An 18,529-nucleotide genomic window follows, 5' to 3' on the forward strand; every position below is an offset into this window, starting at 1 on the left:
AAATGTCTCTGAGCCCCTAAAATGGAACATTCAACAGCTGAAAGACTTCTGCAAAATCTATGGTGGGCAAAAATGACGCCAGCATAGATCATACTAATAGTTGGCTTCAGGGTTTTGCCAGCGTAACCTGAAATACACTGCCACAGCCATCAGAAATTCATTTGTAGCTGATCTTAAGCACAGCCGTCTTTGTGGTCCTTTTGTTGAGTGCTGCAAATGAGGATTGCTTAAAGTAGATGCTCCCTTTTAAAAATACTTTTTAATAGTGTACTAACGGCTTCAATAAAATTGAGCATTTTGTGTGTGAAGACTAAGGTTGCTTCCTAATCTGCAAGTGTGCTAGTGCAGTAAGAGTCCATGCTTCATATGACATAACACAAGTACATACTTGAGGTGAAAGAGGAAGGGTGCTATTTGGGAGCAAGCTGAGATACACTCACGCCATCATCATTCCAGCACTATGGCTAATGATCTAACAAGAGCAACTAATTACACAAAACCATGGAAATGATGGTGATATCTGGAAATCACATTGGAATCTTAGCTAAAATGTTGAAAAACATTAATCTGAAAGTGATTTAAAACACTACACAATTTTGAAAAATGATGTTCTAGCTCTAGCACTGACCTTGCGAAGCAAGCAGCTGGAAAGTTAGGGACAGTTCAGAGGTAAAATTAAACCAATCTCCAGAAAGTAACATTCAAAGTTTTAGATGTGACAGTTTAAATATTATATTTTTATATAAATGATCCAGTGGACTATCTAGCCAGCATGTATCAAATGGCAGACAAATCTGTAAAACTTCCAAAAAAAAGTAGGAATTGGTACTCATCTTGGTTTTCTAACTACTGACAGTCTTTGCTTGACAACTTGCATACACATCACGGTTCAGATTAGTCTTGAATTCCAGCAACTTTTTGTAAATCACTGTGGGTTAATCTCTGGCAAATGAATAGGCTACATGTAAGGATGTTCTTCACACTTTCTGTTCATTTCTAATTCAAAAGCATTGGAATCATTGCGTCAAATGTTACCACTGTTTCTTACTGTGGGTGAGCAACATTCATACAGTAAAATTTAGCACTAATGTGATATTATAGTGTTTTTCAGCATAACTGTATTTGAACCAAACTCTTATAAAATTCATAGAGTGGTATGACCAGACACACAACCTGGAAAGGCAAACAAACGGGATCCTGGATGCCACAGCAAACCTGAAGGTACAAGGGAGCAATGGAGGGCAAGTGAAAGTTCATTTTGAAGATGGTGATATCCTTGATCATGTGATTCAACACCTTTTTTAGGGGAAGTGCTTAGAGCAAGGGAGCAAAGACACAGATCAGAATGCAGCCTTCTAAAATGTTTGAAGTGTTGAGACTTTATATCAAGGTCCCCATAAGTGACTATTCACAAACACATTAACAAAACCTTAATGTCAATATCAACAGTTGTCTTTAAGCAGACATAACTCACCCTTACTGCATTAAGAAGTTAACCAATGGTCAATGAGCATCTGCAAGTCATTTAAAGAACTGCTGTGTCTACACAGGAAAAGGCACAGCCAAACAAATGACAAAAAGAAAAGTGTTATTGATTTAATATTCTCATTAATGGGACCCTGATATACAGTGGTACCACGGAACTTTGATATTGTTCCTACAGTATATAAAATGTTTGTGTTGAAATACATTGCTTTATACACACACACAACATAGAATGAGGTGCTCTGGCAAATTGTTCATGAGCGGTGGTTTCCAGCGGAGGTCCACAAATTACTAGTCTTTTCTGGACCCCAGTGCTTTGCAGAAACCCATGTAAGGCCCCCATGATAAATCAGCTTGGAAAAAGCAACAAGATGACAAATAAAGACCAGAAAACAATTGAGAGCTGTCGAATACTTTTAAACAAGAAAAAAATATAACACAGCATTATGTTCTCTCCTGTCAGTGATTAAATTAGTAGTATTAATTAAACTAGAACACGTCAAAGGCTAAAGGCCATGGCATCTGTGTTCTGTATCTGAGAAACAGAGATACAGCAGCTGTTCACTGAGGAAAGAACCTAAATGTATACAAACTGAAAAGGTTTCTCTCGGTAGAAAAAAAATGACAGGACCAATATAACAAACTATATTCTCTCTCTGCTTTGGCGCAGCCAAACGATGGAGATTTAATAGTGCAAACCAGCTCATTCCAGGGAAATAAATAGTGTAACTGAGGAGTCCTGTGAGGACTGGTCTGACCCCTTCATCCTTAAAGGGCTCTCACAATTGTTCCACTTTTTCGCCACTGTTGTCACTTCACTCTTCCCACTCCTCCATCCGGAAGGCCTCCCTGATACCGTTGCGTAAACTAAGATTAGGGTAAGCGAAAATAGGCGCGTTGCAGGGTGACTGGTGGCATCAACTTCAATGTAATGTCACTCCCATCCATGTCAGATAAGCTCTTTGTCCTTTGGGGCAGACATTATCTTTTCTTTTTCTTGGCGCACTGTTTGAGCTCCTCCTGCTCTCGCTGCTCCTCCTCCAGGTCCTCAAGCACAGCCAGCTTCAGGCTAAGAGGATGACACAAGAACACAAACAGGGAAGGAAAAAGAGGTGAACAAAAATGGACAAACGGCCAAGCTCTGGGAGCAGAACTCTGACTGCAATGCGGTTCTATGCCTGCGGTTTATTATACAGTGGCTTCTCCTCTGTGGGCAGCACACACCCACGTCTAGTCTCAACCTCTTCCCTATCCACACAAACATGCAGGCCATCTCACTGTGGTGTGGGCAGGGCCACATGACTCACTCACCTCCTGGCCTCCTCTTTCTGTTGTTCTCTCCAGCTGCTCTCCATAAATCTAAGTGCATAGTCACTTTCCTCTTTGTATCTGTGAAAAAGACATGCACAAGGTACTAGACTGTTACGCAAAGCAATTAAATAATTTTCATCACAACTGAAGTTCACACAATAGAGAGACGAAATTAAATGGGACATGACATGGACAGTGAAGTGATGATTTCTTTGCTGTGTGCTACTCTAAGGTGACAACCCAACCTGACAAAGCATACAGGTTTTTGTTTTTCAAAGAATTTACTTTTAATGAAGGTTGCACTGAGCTTACTTGGTCCGATCATAGCCAAAGATTTCCCTGATATGCTTGGAGATTTCACTCTGCTCTTCCCCTTCATCGTCAATGAAATCCTCCATTTCTGAGTCGTAATCATCCTCCTCATCCTCGTACTTCCGCTTGTAGCTGGAAGTGATTGGTGGCAGTGGCGGACCTATTTAGACAAAGAAAGTATGCTACTTCACAGTGTGTAAAGGGAAGTAAGTTCTGAGGCACATTACTGAATCGTTTGTATAATTTCATCATAAAAAACATTCAGTGCTTCTTTTGAAAACCTTTTGCAAAGGATTAACTCTGCTGAAGCGTCGCTCTGCAAACCCCCAAAGTAAAGCCGCAGCTTGGCGTTCAACCCTGCCTTTCAGTCACAACGACAACTATGTGAATGACAATGGAGCCCAAATATCGCTGACTCACTAATCCAATGGTAAAGTGGGCACTGTCTCTCTCTAGCACTGCTGCTTTGTCTGCTGTGATGTGGTAATAATCGAGGAAAAGCCATGCAGGCAGCTGCTCGGTGGTTCCATCAGAGATCTAACATATGAAACACAATCTCTTCTCCTGCTTGCTTTCCTACTTAACAAGTGCCTGTGCAGAACAGTGCTGTGTTGGTGGGCACTTACCTGGCCGCATTATGGGTCTGTGACCTGGGGGTGGCCTTGGTCCCATCCTGGGTCTAGGCGTGAAGTCTGAAGTGGATGAGATGGTTTCAGACACCACTGTGCACTTGGGTCTCCCAGGGCCCAAACCCGTGCCATTTACAGGTCGCCCCTGAATGCTGCCACCTGGCCTCTGTGGTCCCTTTGACATAGGTCGGATCCCACCACTGCCACCAGGGTGGACTTGGGAGTTGCCTCCAGGTCGGGCCTGAGGATTGCTCATTTGCCTCTGGGGACCACCTGTGGCTGGTCGCATTTGTCCAGTGCTACCTGGCCGGGTCGGCAAACCTTTACCCGGTTGCACTGGTTCCCCTTTTGTGGGTCTTGGAGGTGCTGCCGGGCCTGGTTTCCCAGAGGGCCCAGGGCCTGGCCTGACCTGTGTGTTACTCCCCGGCCTCGTTTTGACCATGCTCGATGCTCTTTCTGGGGCCAAACCATGGGCGGCAGGGAGGCGTGGCCCGAGACCAGATGATTTTTTGGGAGGTAATGAAGAGTTCCCTTTCCTTTGGTTAAGGTCACTGGTGGTGCTAGGTTTCTGCCCAGATGAGGGTTTGGGTGCAAACTGTTTGGCAGGGACCTGAGAACTGGGTTTGGCAGCGGTTTTTCCACTGAAGGCACCTGAGGAGCTGGAGCCACTTGAGGCATGTTTGGGTCTGTTTGATTGGGACGGCTTGGTGGACCCAGCCAAGCGTTCCCCTTCACTGGACATGTGGGGCTTTGGCTTTTTATTCACTCCACTGGGCAGGGGCTTCTCCGTTGAGCTCTTGTGTGGCTTCTCATTTCTCACCTCCTTGTCTGACATGCTTTTCTTTGAGGAGCTGGAGGCAGCCTGTGTTTTCCTATCCTTTTCCAGCCCAGCCTCAGTGCCTCTCTTCACCTTGCGCTCCATTTCCAGCTCCTTCAGCTCTGCTGCTGTGCGATATCTCTCTTCAGTCTTCTTTACTGGCTTGAGCTCGACCGGCTCGTACTGCTTCTTCTCCGCCAGTTGCAGGAGCTCACAGAAGTTCATGGGTGGTGGGGCAGGCTTGCCTAGGCTAGAGGGCTTCTTGGAGTTTTTACTTGGCACCTCAGAGGCCTTCTTCACCGGCCGTGATTCAGATTCAAACTGGGCACATTCATGTTTGTCTGTGTAGTGCTGGCCAACAGGCATGCTCTTGTGATACTCCTCAGCCATCTCGCTCTTCACCTGCCTCCTCTTAGGCTGCTCCACCACGGGAATGCCGTTGTAGCCCTTGAAGTTGTCCTTTGTTCGAGATGCCATTGCACGGGCCTTGCGGTCAGACTTGAGCTCCACCCGTTTTGCTAGCAACTCCTCTTTCTGCTTCCTGCTTTCCAGCTCTGAAAAAAAAAACAAACAGCTCAGATTTACCACATTGTTTCAAGGGTCAATTCAGTACTCTTTACACTTAACAGACAAAGACAGAAACTGATGTTTCTCATTAGGTGCAAGCAGTTAAATCTTTATTGCTAAAAAGCAGCTGAACCTAACATTTATTTTACCTTTCTGCTTCCGCTCCACCTCTTTCTTTTTCAGGAAAGCCTGGATAGCAGATGACTTCACACCTTTCATTTTGGGATCTTTCTTTGGAGGGCCCGCTTGCAGACTGTACCGCTTCTGTTTCACAACAAAGTATTACATGAGAAAATTATGAGAAAATAATTTTTAAAAATATCACACCCATGAAAATGTTTATAAAAAATCACAACTTCAGATGGACAGACACAAAAGTTATATTACTGTAACTGTGACAACTATGGGTTCTTGGGTTTATCGTTTCCAAGGAGACAGACAATGACTACATCCTGGCTGGACAGGAGAACTACAGTTGTCATGACAGCCAATGGCTTACATTGTTTAAATGTCTCTTGTGGTGAGAGGCTTAAGTGCAAATTGCCATATTGGCAATACATCACCATCTCCTTTTGTTTGTGTGTGTGTATGTTGGCATGTATTGACTTTTCTGTTTTTACTTCAGGAGATTTGACTCCCATGCAGGTTAGTCATAACAGTGCATCTGCAATGTCTGACTTTTGCAAGGGCCATCATTTATTACTATTACACCTGCCATTTTATGCCAGACTTGAGCACTGTCTAATAACACATTTCCCTTGCATGTTAACATCTCTTGCATTCTGAACAACCCACAACTTTATATCAGTACTCTGTGCTGCTTTAGAAATGAGCTACAAGAAAACACAAAAGTATCTTGAGAACTGAGCATTGCCATATTGAGATACTGCCATTTTGTTTATTCACAATTATTTATTTAGTTATTTGGTTATTAAAATTTTAGGATATCTCCCGTTTGGTAAGATATTCCTCATATTTACATCAGCTGTATTTATTAAGAACAACATGTAAACACAGGTACCCACAATCAGTAGGTTAAAAAAACTATGATCATTTATTTTTTCTTAGGAATTAATCTGATTTTTCTTCATGTTTTTCCCAATTCTGTACTTTGAAAGGCTTTTGTGATTTAAATAAACTGCTTACTAAGTAACAGAATTTTGCATTTTTTATGTGCAATGTACTTGTGCATTAAACATTAATCCTACAACTCACGTCTTCGACATTAGTTAATTACTGTTGCCACATACGCTGCTAAATGTTTCAACTCTGATTTTGTTACAAAAAAGAAATACTGTTAAACTGAAGCTAAACAAACTATTATTCTGCCAATTTATTGATTCTATTCTCGCGGACGAAAGACAGCATCAATCTGAACACTGAAAAAACAACCCTGGCTTTCAGAACGAGCAGTTCCCCTTACCTCGCCACACCAGACTAAGGCATTTATACCATTGCCAATTCCGAACACACTGTCACGAATATGTTTATATTTCTTGCCAACAAAGCGTAACCTTTTCTGAATTTGATGCACCTTGATAAGAAATTTGAGGCTAAAATGATTTTTACAAGCTGGTTGCGTGTGTTATTAAATTACCGTTTACCTTGATATCCTTTAATTAGTGCTCGTGCGGCTGCTAGCCCATAGCACCACCAGCTTAATTCATGCAAACAAAGATCTTTAAATGTATGCCTCGCCTTCCTCCAAATACCTTAACTTTCCAAATGTTTTCCAAGTGCTAGAGGTGGTTTCTCTCAATGAACAAACAAAAAATTACGGAAATATATTTCCGAGCAGTGCTAACTTTAGAATTCTGACAAGTGACGTGTAACGTTAGCCAGGCTGAACAGAGACGCCATCCTCGTTACAAAGTATCTTTTGAGTGGATCATGTTTTTACAGCATTTGCTACAATCAAAGCAAGTCGTAACGTTGTTCAACACCATGCCATCAGCTCCTGTCGTTTGTAGAAAGGTAGACTAGTTTTTGTCTATTGAAAGTACAAGAGTAAAATGCAATAAACTGAATAAATTCACCAGAGGTGGCGTGGTTTGCAATTTCATATACTGTATAGCTGATAAGAGAAGTGCCTCGTATAGACTAAAGAATTATCCAGAACAAACCAGTTGCCCGCAAAATAGAAATGATTAAAACAATATTAATTAAATCAGCCCTATTAGCATCTCCACATTCTCACTCTACATTGCCAGCTGGCTATATGATGGTCAGCTGTTAATTAGTCAGCTTGTACATTGTTTTACTTAACTGAATTATTACAGATAACAGCTGTCGATAACTGAAAGGTTGCTCCAGCTATCTAGCCAGCGAAATCTGGCTGTCGACAGTTTACAGGCTTAGACGCTTAACTAGCTAGCCCAACATCGAAATTATATTCATGACTGTATTTACTTACCGGTACACTGCTGAGGCCCTGGTTTTGTGTAGCAATGGATAGGACATTTTCGAAGTCCATGCTTATCTTTTTCGAGAGTGATGACCCCTCTGCTTACAGCTATATCACGGAGGTTTTTTGTATTTATGCCCTTCAACCCCAGTAATTACTCCTGTATCACAGGCCCAATTAGATTCCAAACAACCTTTTTAGTTTTTAGATCTAGCTAGCTAGCTAACTAGCCAGTTACATATATAGCTAGCCAGTTAGCAAGCTAGCTAGGTAACTACAAAACTAAACCAAAGAACAAACAACAGGCTTACTAAGTTAACATCAGCCCAACACCGAATGGAACCGTTAGTGAAAACCTTGAAATAAACCAATAAAAGTCAGCTAGCTATACGGTTGATGCAAAAAGCAACAGCCGAAAATTAATAGTCAAGCTGCTGCCTGAGATAGCGAAGTTAGCTAAGCAAGACTAGTCTCTCGTCTACATCATGTACGTTCTCACTACGTCATCGTATTACCATACGTCACTTCCTCTTTATGCAAATCTTATATTTTACGCAATTCAACTGTTACATTGACCAAATGTAGCTCATTTCATATAGCATAAGGTTAAAAAGAATAGTTCTTCCTAGCCCTAATAAGAATAATTTTCATAAGTAGTTGCGCAGGGTTCTTTTCAACACTGGGGGACACTGCCAATCAACCGCAAGAATTAAATGTTTTAAATTAAGGGGTGAACTAATTTAGAAATTTCACCATTACATAGTATTTATTTTCACTTTTATCTGACGGGCAAATAACTTGACTTTAGTGTTAAACTTTAAGTCTTCAATGAACAGCACCAGTCTGCAGTACTTCACAGATATGAAAGACTGCATTTATTTGCATTTTTTGGACGAAAGTCTTCAAACATAGAAAGTTAAGGTTCTGCACCGTTAACGAAGCAGTAGGTCTAGCTAGCTAATGTAAGCCTACCTATTTGACCCGGATAGCTATCACTCTAGCTAAACAAAGAATCTTCAAAGGTATTCAGATATCCTAATGTTATGACGAGGAGGAACGTGATCCCCAGCATCCCCTGAATCGAGTAATGTCCTAAATTACACTGGTCATTGGCTGAGATTGTCAACAGTAGAGGACATCAGAGCAGGAATTCGCATGCAGCTGCACGATAACACTTCAGGCATCAGAATTACTGCAGAGTGATTATTGATGATCCTGTGTGTTATTGAAGCCTATATGGGGAATTCTGTAATACTATGTCACTGTCTGTACAATGTTAAGCGATACGTTAGCCTATCGTGTACACAGGACGAACCTCGTGCATTTGAGGTGAATTTTCCCCCTCACGTGTAACTGTTCTGTGATCATTGCAAGAGAGGCGCTACATACATGTCTTCAGCAGTTCCCATACTTAGTGTAGGTAAACATCGGTCAAAACTCCTCCCATGAATGAGCGTTGACGTGCTTAAACCTTCCCCCAAATGCAGTATTACTTCTTGCTGATTGGTCCTTATCTTAACCACACCTCATCTTTCTTTAATATTCTATACCCACCCACGAATATGGCAGGTTTGTCTCCGCCCCCATTGATGTCAGTCCGTTCTAAAAAAAAAGACAAAAACAATTCGCATGACAAAAAGCTCCAATATTACTTCTAGTTGGCAAACAAAGCGGAAAAGCGCTCGCTTCGTATATTAAGCATACACGTCGAAACGGAAGGCTGGAATCGTACTAGAAATGGTTTCGCCTGTTACAGTGGTAAGTTGGCTATATCAGTCTCTTTGATTTTAGCTTTACTCACTAAATACGGGGCTACCTAACTAAATCGATGCATCTCTCACAATGTACTCCAGGTTGCTGTATTCAGTGGACGTATTTCCGTAAATTATACTTGCTACATGTAATCCACGACGTGTTGACTGGTGCTTTGTTTTGATCTACTAAGCAGCTAACATGAAAACAGGTAGTCTAGCTAAACGACTCGCGAGCTTTTCTTCTAAGCGAATAGACCAGAAAAAGATACATTCTAGATTTGCAGTGCCTTATAGATTTTCGTCGGATGACTTTAAACATCTGGCCTTGGTTCATTTTGGCTTTCACTAATAATGGTTTCATTTGTAAAGGACGCTGCAATATAGACTATAAAAATAAACAGGAGGTAGACATATTCTTGTCACTGCGCGTTCTCGTTCGAAAAACTGAGCACGTGATCAATAAAAGCATGTCAATGTTTATGGCGTTTTAGCCGGTTCTCCAGATTATTTGAATATGCACAGAGTCGAAAGAATCAATTATCTCCCTCTGAATATTTTAGCATTATTTGTATCATGTTCGTATGCATATGAACTGAGGTTCGACGCACCTCTACTTAATGGTCTTAATTTGTGATATTATAAAATCGTGGCATGTGATGCCTTTGCATCATATTGCGGTTACATAGTTGATGGACCTGCGAGTTCATTTTGTTCAAGTAACCATTATTTCTTTTCAAGGTTGTGCGCAGATACGCGAGTGTTTAGCAACCACTGTTATGGAAAAATATCCCGAAAACTACTTACTCGTTACCTATGTAGCTGACATTTGTTAACTATTTTTCTATACCTGTCATTGGCATCAAAATGAACAGCCTTCCAATGTTACGTTAGTGGTGATGGCTGAACTCGCACAGTTAGGGTAGCTGCTATTTCAGTTTTTTTTCCTGAAAGTCCCATTGTCCTTTTTCTTCATCCAAATGCCGTTTTAACAAAAGGAAAACCTATCATGTGACGACCTTTTTGTCTTTTTTCCTGTACCCTCCAGGAACGCATGCGCCCACGAGCTGAACCGCTGTGGCAACTCATAAGAACGTCCATTACCTGCTGTTCTGAAATGTTTTTCGTCCGCATTTTTTGCAGCTGCATATCATTTTTAGAGTAGGGTACTGGTAATGGTCACGATTCGAAGCGAATAAATCGTATCACAGATATGACTTTTATTAAGTCATTATTGTGCATGTTTATCGGTGTAATCGGAAATGCATCGATGACAGTAGACTTAAGTGTGTAACACACATTAACATCCACCGAATGTTAAGCGGTATATAGTTATCCCTGTACAGTTTATACACCCTGAATGTAATACTGTGGGGGTATGATTAACAAAGGAGTTGCTGTGGAGATGGACGAACTGGAGGTGAAGGGCAAACGTGAATGACTTAGAAAAGAAACGCTGTTCTTACAATTTTAGTATCTACTAAAGCTGGGCTTTAGTGTACCACTGTAGGCTGTGTGTGCTGTTCAGTCTGTACATAATATGTGCTATGTATATTGTCAGGTAAACTTACTCTCATGGTTTACTCCAGTTCAGAGGCCCCCTGCAGTCACGTGATGGGGAAGGATAGGTACTATGTTAGAGCAATCATAGGACATTTGACCGTATTTCTAGAAACAGCTTGAGAATGTGACAGTATTAAATACATTGTGGAATGGTGCTCCACGTGCTGTGTCCAAGGCATGTCATAACATGCCTCACCTCAGATGCACTGCTGGAGAAGGCACCAGCCACTGTCCTTGCTACAAAAATAACCCCAGCATCGGACCTTTATCAATTACAAACTCTTGTCTCTATATGCTTCCCGTCTCCAGTGCCAGCTTGAAAATTCCACAAATGATGGACAGCAAACACCCGTTGGACAAGATAAACCGATTTAAAATCCTCCTAACCATTGCAGACAAAATTAAAAATCAAGGGATTTAAGTCTAGGTTACATTTCTTACAATATACCAATATGCTTCTATCTATCTATCTCTCTCTCTCTCTTTCTCTACATATATATATATATATATATATATATATATATATATATATATATATATATATGTATGTGTGTGTGTGTGTGTGTGTGTGTATGTATCTATACATTATGAAGTTAAAATGCATATGACAAATGACATAAAGCCCCATTAATGAGCATTTGTCATTTAATTGAGTGACAGCTGCCCTGTCCTACTTATTGGGATAGTGGGTGATCAGCAATATTTGCCTCAGGTTCTAAGCTGGTCAGACAAGCCACCTGCTGTTTGCCCAACAGTATTCTGTAGGGAAGTAATCTAAGATCATTTCCTGTTACTAATCAGCATATGGATTGGACTACCCAGTCGGTCGTATGGCATGTTGCCCTGATGAGTCCTGTCTTATTTAAAAGCCACCTCAGCAGACATTACACGGTTTATTCTTAGGATTTGATAAATCTGTCAGTGCCAAGCCACGTGACATTGTCAAGCAGCTTCTGGCTCCCAGAACTGGGACCTGTTCTGTACATTAGCGCCCAGAATCTTGTCATGACACGCTTAAGTGAACTCTGATGTAATGTATTGTAGGTATCTGTAACTGGTGCTAGTCAATGTAAGTGTGGTAATGTGATGTAAGTTTACATTGAGCCTGTGACTCACTATAGCGATATGTTAATTCAGTGGTATGAAGGAGTGTTGCTTTTATGGAACATTGTTAGACACTGTGTTCACTTTAGTATGATGTAAGAATGTTGCTTTTAAGGATAATTCTTAGCTACTCTGTTATACAATTAATTAAATTTATATATATATAATGTGTGTGTGTGTGTGTGTGTAGTAGCATTGTTTCTCAGGCCTGTCTAACATTTGCTGTTATTATTATTATTATTATTATATTATTATTCTTCAAGTTGCTCATGTGATATGTATTTAATGGATCATGTTATTAGCCTCATAAGTCGGTCTAGATAAGAGTATCTGTCAAATAAATGCATTATTATTATTGTTTTTTACTACTTAGTCTAGAGGTTAAGAGGGCCCCCCTCCTTCTCACACACACACACACACACACACACACACACACACACACACACACACACACACACACACACACACACACACACACACACACACACACACACAAATGCATACAGTGTAGCCCAGTCTTTTAGTGCAGTGGTGACTCTGTTCTGCCTCAGCACCACCCTCTCTTCCATAGCAGGCATTGGAAGTTTAAACAAAGACAGCCAATCAGGTAAATAAAAGCTGTCAGTACCAACCCACAATGTAGGCCTTGATTTACTGTAGACATGTAAGAATGTACTAGTGACAGGGACTGGAAAATGGTTGGAAGCAGGAACATCTGCAACCCTTTGATGGCTGTTAAGCTGCGCTCTGTATCATTCAGATAGCCATGGCCTTCGTGACAGGATGAAAGGCTTTGTGGGTATTTTAAAGACCCTTGTACTGTACTGAAGGTAGGCAGTTATCATTTGCGGAGAAATGCGATAATTGCCACTGAGCCCACACGCAAGCTGTGAGCCTGCTCTGTGGGGGAGGCCTGGGGGCGCTCTGACGTCCTCAGCCTCTCCTGAGGGCTCTTTGTTCCCTCCTTCCTTGGTTGTGTGGTCCAGACTGAGGGCACTGCTTAGCATAATGAATAGTCTCAGTGCCCCCTCTGAGGCCTGATAGCTATTGGACACACTGCTCAGGGAGTGGAGCTTGCATATGGAGAGTTCCAGGTTCAAGTCTCGAGTGTGGCATAGAAGTGAAGTGTCCCCAAGCAAGGTGACTAACATGAATTGCCTTGATAGATGTCAAGGTGCCTCATTTACTGCGGATGTCCAGAGTTAGCATTTATTTTGCCTTTAGGAACATATTGCAGAATTTTCACATTTTCTGATACAGTGGTATTATCAGATCATCATGGGCAGGTATATTTATGGTAATTATTGATAAATTGTTGTTATTAGAAAGTGAAAAAACTAGTTTTCAAAACTACAATGCTCATCATTGTTTCTCAAGGGTGTTGCATATAGTTCTATGTGTCTGTCTGAATCTAAGGAGAGGTGACATTGGTTCAAAAATGGGCATACAGTGTTAAATTGTTGTCTACTTCCTTCCTCTCCATTATGACTGAAGATTATGAGTGGTTTTAAATAAAACAATTGTAGTCTTTCTGATGTTTTAATGTCACTTCCTATGGCTTTCACAGCATCCTTGAAACAAGTCTTAATAGTTCCTCACACACAAAACAACAAACATGTTGCATAAGATCTGTCCAGTGATTCATGTTATTAGCCTTGTAAAGCAATGGAACCTCTGGGAAACACTTAGCAGGTGGCCATCAATTAGACTACAGGCACTCCACTCTGTAGTAGTGTGAGATTGAGTTGAAGATATAGTACAGAGGATGCTCAAGAACAGAAACATTTGAGATGTTACATATAGGCTGTTTTAAACACTAGCCAGCATGAGGACCCTGGAGAGCACCATAGAGTGCAGTTCATGGGAAATCACAAAAACTGTTGCAAAATAACAGGCCCTTGTCTTGAGTATTATATGTTTACACGTTAAAACAAAAGAGTGGAAACTGCTGGTGCACAAATTATGATACTGAAGCAAAACACATGCATTCTCTGAAAAAGGCCAAAGTCAGCATTAACCATCTCCAACAGGAATTTTAGTTAATGCTTTTCCCTGTTGTCTTTTCTTTTCCCTTCCCACATCTTGTAAAGGTGTGCTTTCTGTCTTTGCTGCAACCCAAAGCCTACTGACCACTCCTGTTGTGTGCTGATGGGTTAGATAACTGAATATCAAACATGGATGTTACAGTCAAAGGGTCTCACTGTATACCATGATATATTTTGCAAAGGTTTGCAAAGATGTCAGACCGCAAACATTTTTGCATAGGATGCTATTTTTCATGGTATTTAATTTTGAAAAAAGAATTTTCAGTTTCGTCTGATTTTTTGGTGACAAATGGCTCAGAAAAGTTACTGTTATTCATAGCAAACTAGCTTTAAAGCAGCATACAGTGTAACCTGACTAGTAGTTGAACTACATCTCCCAGCATTGCTAGTATCATTCAGTTTCAGGTCTGAGCTGGACTAGCTACAGTAACCACAGCGCTTACATGCTTTTTGTCATCAGTCTTTAGTGGTGATGGAAATTGCATAAGAAAACTCTGATGTGAAAATGAAGAGAAACTTCTCTTTAAGCAGGTGATTTCACAGATGTTCCCTTCATTTAATTCATGTAAATAATGAGGAAACTGAATAGATGTGGTGCATATAAATATTCAAATTTATTATTATCTATGTGCACTCTGTATGAATGTATGATATTGCACTTGTTTGTCAAAATGTGGGAAATGGAACATTATCCTTGGACAGCAGAAGCTGAAATGAGTGGAGGGTTTTTGTTCAATATGAAGCACTTGTGTGCAACAGCTCTTAATTAGATGGTATGTGTACAGCAGGATGAGCTATGATTTATTGTTAAATTGCACATTGGTCAGCACGGCACTCATGGGTTATCTTCAGGAGTACCTCCAGTTTTTTCCACTTTGTTTTACTCCACGTGTTTTAAATGCAGGCATACCCAACATGTATTTGTAATGTCAGGCTATTTTCTTTCCCCCATGTTACCATGTGACATGTCACACTTTAAAAGCAAAGGATATGTGAGTCTGTCTCCAGTAACAGGTTTAACAATTTTTCATTCATTCAGGTTTAAATCATTACTGGTTATATAGGGTACCCTTCCTCCCTTCCATCTCAAAGTGTTAGTGTATCTTACTATTTCTTATGGAAATAACTGGAGAAACTGGGATGCTTCTAAATGAATGCTTTACAAACAGTGAGCTAGAGCAGCAATACCTAGCACCATACTTCAGGGTCTCTGTGAGCTTTTTCTTTAAATAGCCATGAGAGTCTCAGTTGTTAAGTGGAACCCTGCTGCTGTGAACCATGCAGATGGCTTTTCCAATAGATAGAAGCACTATACAGTATGTAATGCATTTCCTACATTGGCTGTGTCCTTAGGCAACTGTCGGAGTGCTGGCTCTCTAGAATGGGCCTACCCATGTGTGGAAATGCAGCACATTTTCTTTTGTCTTGTGCCACAAAAAAAAGCCCAGGAAAGGTACGTGAAAATGGTGCGGGCAACAGTGTTGCTGTGTGGGAAATGCTGCTGGCTGTAATGGAAAGGGATTTTGCTTTTTGAAATCCCAGCAAAAACCAGACCCCTGGTGTGGAATGTGTATTGGGGCAACTGAGCAGACAACTGAAAGCCCCTGTCCCTCAGCCCTGACTTTCATGTTTCCTCTCATACCATGCTTGTGTGGCCAGGCTGAGTCGTGTGGTGTGGGGCCTCACTATCCTCGAGTGCCTGGTGGGAGTGGGGTTAGTTTCAGGAGAGAGCAGCGTGCGTTCTTGACCTCCTCCCTCCATTCTGTTTTTATTTCTCCAGTGGTGCCCCTCGGATCTGAAGAACTGTGTCAGTGTTCCAAATGGGTCATGGGTCAGCAGCCATTGTTCTTCTGTCTTTTTTTCTTTTTGTTTTGGTTATTGGACAAGTATTCCAATGTGATGTTTACTTCACCTTCAGCTTACTCACAGATGAGGCTGTCTCAGTGCTCTCTCAGTGGCGAATCGTAAAGGAAAAACAGGTGGCATCACATAAAATGTGCAGTTTTCAATAGATAGTCGTAAATTCACTCTCAAAGCAGCCTGTCACAGTGCAAATGGCATCATTTTTTTTTCTTTTGGCAAAACCACTCTGGAAAAGTGAAAAACACAAGAAAACAGAAAGGCCCAAGGGGCAGCACAGCAGGAAACATGAGGCTTGCAGTGGAAACTGGGTGCCTTTATTTAGGCCTGTAAGTTAGAACCAGGTGCACTAAGCAAAAGAGTCTCAAGAAAGAGTGTTCATAAAAGATCTGCACTCTTAGGGTTTTGCTGTATAAAGGTGAGGCTATCTTTCCATTATGGGTTTTCACAACCAAAGCTGGGAAAAAATCCTCAAAGGACCACACATGACAAAGCTGTCTTTCTCTCAGTGCACACAACGCTACAATACTTGCAATTCAGTCAGTGTATGCCACAACCTTGATATATTGCCACATTTTTTTTTGTGACAGAAATACAGTACTTTCAAACTCAATATTGTCCTTTCAGGTGAAGAGCGAGGGTCCCAAGCTGGTCCCCTTCTTCAAGGCCACCTGTGTGTACTTTGTCCTCTGGCTGCCCACCTCCAGCCCCTCATGGTTCAGTGCCCTCATCAAGTGTCTACCCATCTTCTGCCTGTGGGTCTTCCTGCTGGCCCATGGCATCAGTTTCTTGGGTGCCCACGCCAGTGCCCGCAAGATCTTGGCCGGACTCATCTTCTCTGCACTGGGGGATGCCTTTCTGATCTGGCAGGAGCAAGGCTACTTCAGTCATGGTGAATCCTAGTTTGCTAAACATACATTGAAGTGTAAAGTAAATGCGTACCTCATGCCTGGATGTTGACTAATGTGGGTAATCCTAGGCTGCACTATTAATGATGTTGAAGACTAGTTTGTCTCTCAGAAGTGTGATGGGAAGGCTGGCTTTTTTGTACATCCTCTTACATCTCACTTAGGTATGGGTGACAAATCATGGCATATGTCTCCAAATGTTCTTATCCTTCTGCTGATATTTAATGCCAATTTTTATCACTGGGAAGGAGTATTTGCAGTTTCAAGGGTAGATATGACAGTTGCTGTTTCCTTGGTTAGGAGTTGAAGGCAGTTGGCTCTTCCTTCCATGACCTTTTCTGACCCCCTTTATTTGTGTGTGTATCTTTTTATGTGTGCATGTTTATGCCCGTGTGTGTGTGTGTGTGTGTGTGTTTTGGGGGGGGGGGGGGGGTTGTGCTGTGTGTGTGCGTGTGTGTGTGAATGCTTGTATGTGCTCTTCTGTATGCCTGCGTCTGTATATGTGTGTATGTCCTCAGGGCTGCTAATGTTTGCCATCACCCACATCCTCTACTCATCGGCCTTTGGGATGAAGCCTCTCAACCCACGGGCGGGGCTGGTCATCGCTGCTGTATCGGGGCTCAGCTACACCCTGCTCTACCCCTACCTGTCCGGCCCCTTCACCTACCTGGTGGCCGTCTACATCGCCCTCATTGGGTTCATGGGTTGGCGGGCCATGGCGGGCGTGCAGCTGGCCAATGACCTGTGGACATGGACCCAGCTCTCCGCCTGCCTGGGGGCCGTGCTCTTCATGGTGTCCGACCTCACCATCGCTGTCAACAAGTTCTGCTTCCCTGTGCCACACTCCCGCGCTATCATCATGGCCACCTACTACGCTGCGCAGATGCTAATCGCCCTGTCCGCCGTGGAGTGCCAAGATGCCGACGCATACAGAAAGAGAGGCTGAGGCAGTTTCAAGTGGCCACCAACCCCAACCCCACCCTCCACCCTTCTGCCTCGGACCCCTCATCCCCACTACCCCCACCCCCATCCAGTCCTGCCCCTCCACATCATGGCGTTGCTTTTTTTGTTGTTTTGTTTAAACCAAGCAGGTGATGGATAGAGAGGGTGGGTTTGAAGGGGAGTGACCTAAATGAGAATGCTGACCAAGCAGTGATGTGAAATCCATATCAGGTGTGAACTTTCTAGACTGTCCCTCTTACCTACCCCACCGACAACTCCCTACACCTTGCTACGTCACTGCACCTCCTCCTTTCCTGATCCAAAATTAATTTAGTGGTCCAACACTAGAATTTCAACTTGGTGCTCTTTCTCCCGATACAGCACCTCTTGTTTCTGCTGAAAAGGGAGCCTGTTAGTGAAGGCTTTTGTGCTTTTTTCCACTCATGGGAAGGGGGAATGTGGCTTCCGACACTGTTGCTGTGTGCTCGTATGGAGTGCTTGGCTCCCAGTGGGAGTCCCTCCCCCCACCCCAAGTTTTTATGTTTTCCCCTGTGTGAACCAGGTAATCACGCACGATAACCAGACTGCCTTCTGTACGCCTGATAACAGATCCTCCTCCTTCTATGTCTTGTGCACCTTAAATGGTTTCCGAAAGGTATGGGATACAATGGGCTGTTGGAGTAGATCCTTTCCAGGGGTGTTGGGTTTTCATTGGTTCTAGTTTTGTTCAGGAGCTGGTTTTCTCCTGCCTTAGTATTTGAAGCACATAGAGTCATAAGAGCCCCGGTGGTCTGATCTCCCTCAGTGGTCTTTCTTTTGTTATGACTGGAC

General features: G+C 42.3%; 2 protein-coding genes across 2 annotated transcripts; one reads left to right on the forward strand and one right to left on the reverse strand.

Annotated features, from left to right (window-relative positions):
- Window positions 1-1,735: 1,735 nt before the first annotated feature.
- On the reverse strand, window positions 1,736-7,863 carry spty2d1 (SPT2 chromatin protein domain containing 1). Its single transcript, XM_036534636.1, has 6 exons — window positions 7,535-7,863; window positions 5,271-5,385; window positions 3,735-5,108; window positions 3,109-3,268; window positions 2,797-2,874; window positions 1,736-2,554 (listed from the first exon to the last, which is right to left on the reverse strand). Exons 1-6 carry the CDS (start codon window positions 7,592-7,594, stop codon window positions 2,467-2,469), a joined length of 1,875 nt encoding a protein of 624 aa, XP_036390529.1. The 5' UTR covers window positions 7,595-7,863; the 3' UTR covers window positions 1,736-2,466.
- A 1,273-nt stretch (window positions 7,864-9,136) lies between these two features.
- tmem86a (transmembrane protein 86A) lies at window positions 9,137-17,937 on the forward strand. Its single transcript, XM_036535305.1, has 3 exons — window positions 9,137-9,283; window positions 16,476-16,740; window positions 17,275-17,937. Exons 1-3 carry the CDS (start codon window positions 9,263-9,265, stop codon window positions 17,700-17,702), a joined length of 714 nt encoding a protein of 237 aa, XP_036391198.1. The 5' UTR covers window positions 9,137-9,262; the 3' UTR covers window positions 17,703-17,937.
- The last annotated feature ends 592 nt before the right edge of the window (window positions 17,938-18,529 follow it).

The sequence above is a fragment of the Megalops cyprinoides genome, chromosome 8 (genome assembly GCF_013368585.1).
Source record: "Megalops cyprinoides isolate fMegCyp1 chromosome 8, fMegCyp1.pri, whole genome shotgun sequence".
Lineage (NCBI taxonomy): Eukaryota > Metazoa > Chordata > Actinopteri > Elopiformes > Megalopidae > Megalops > Megalops cyprinoides.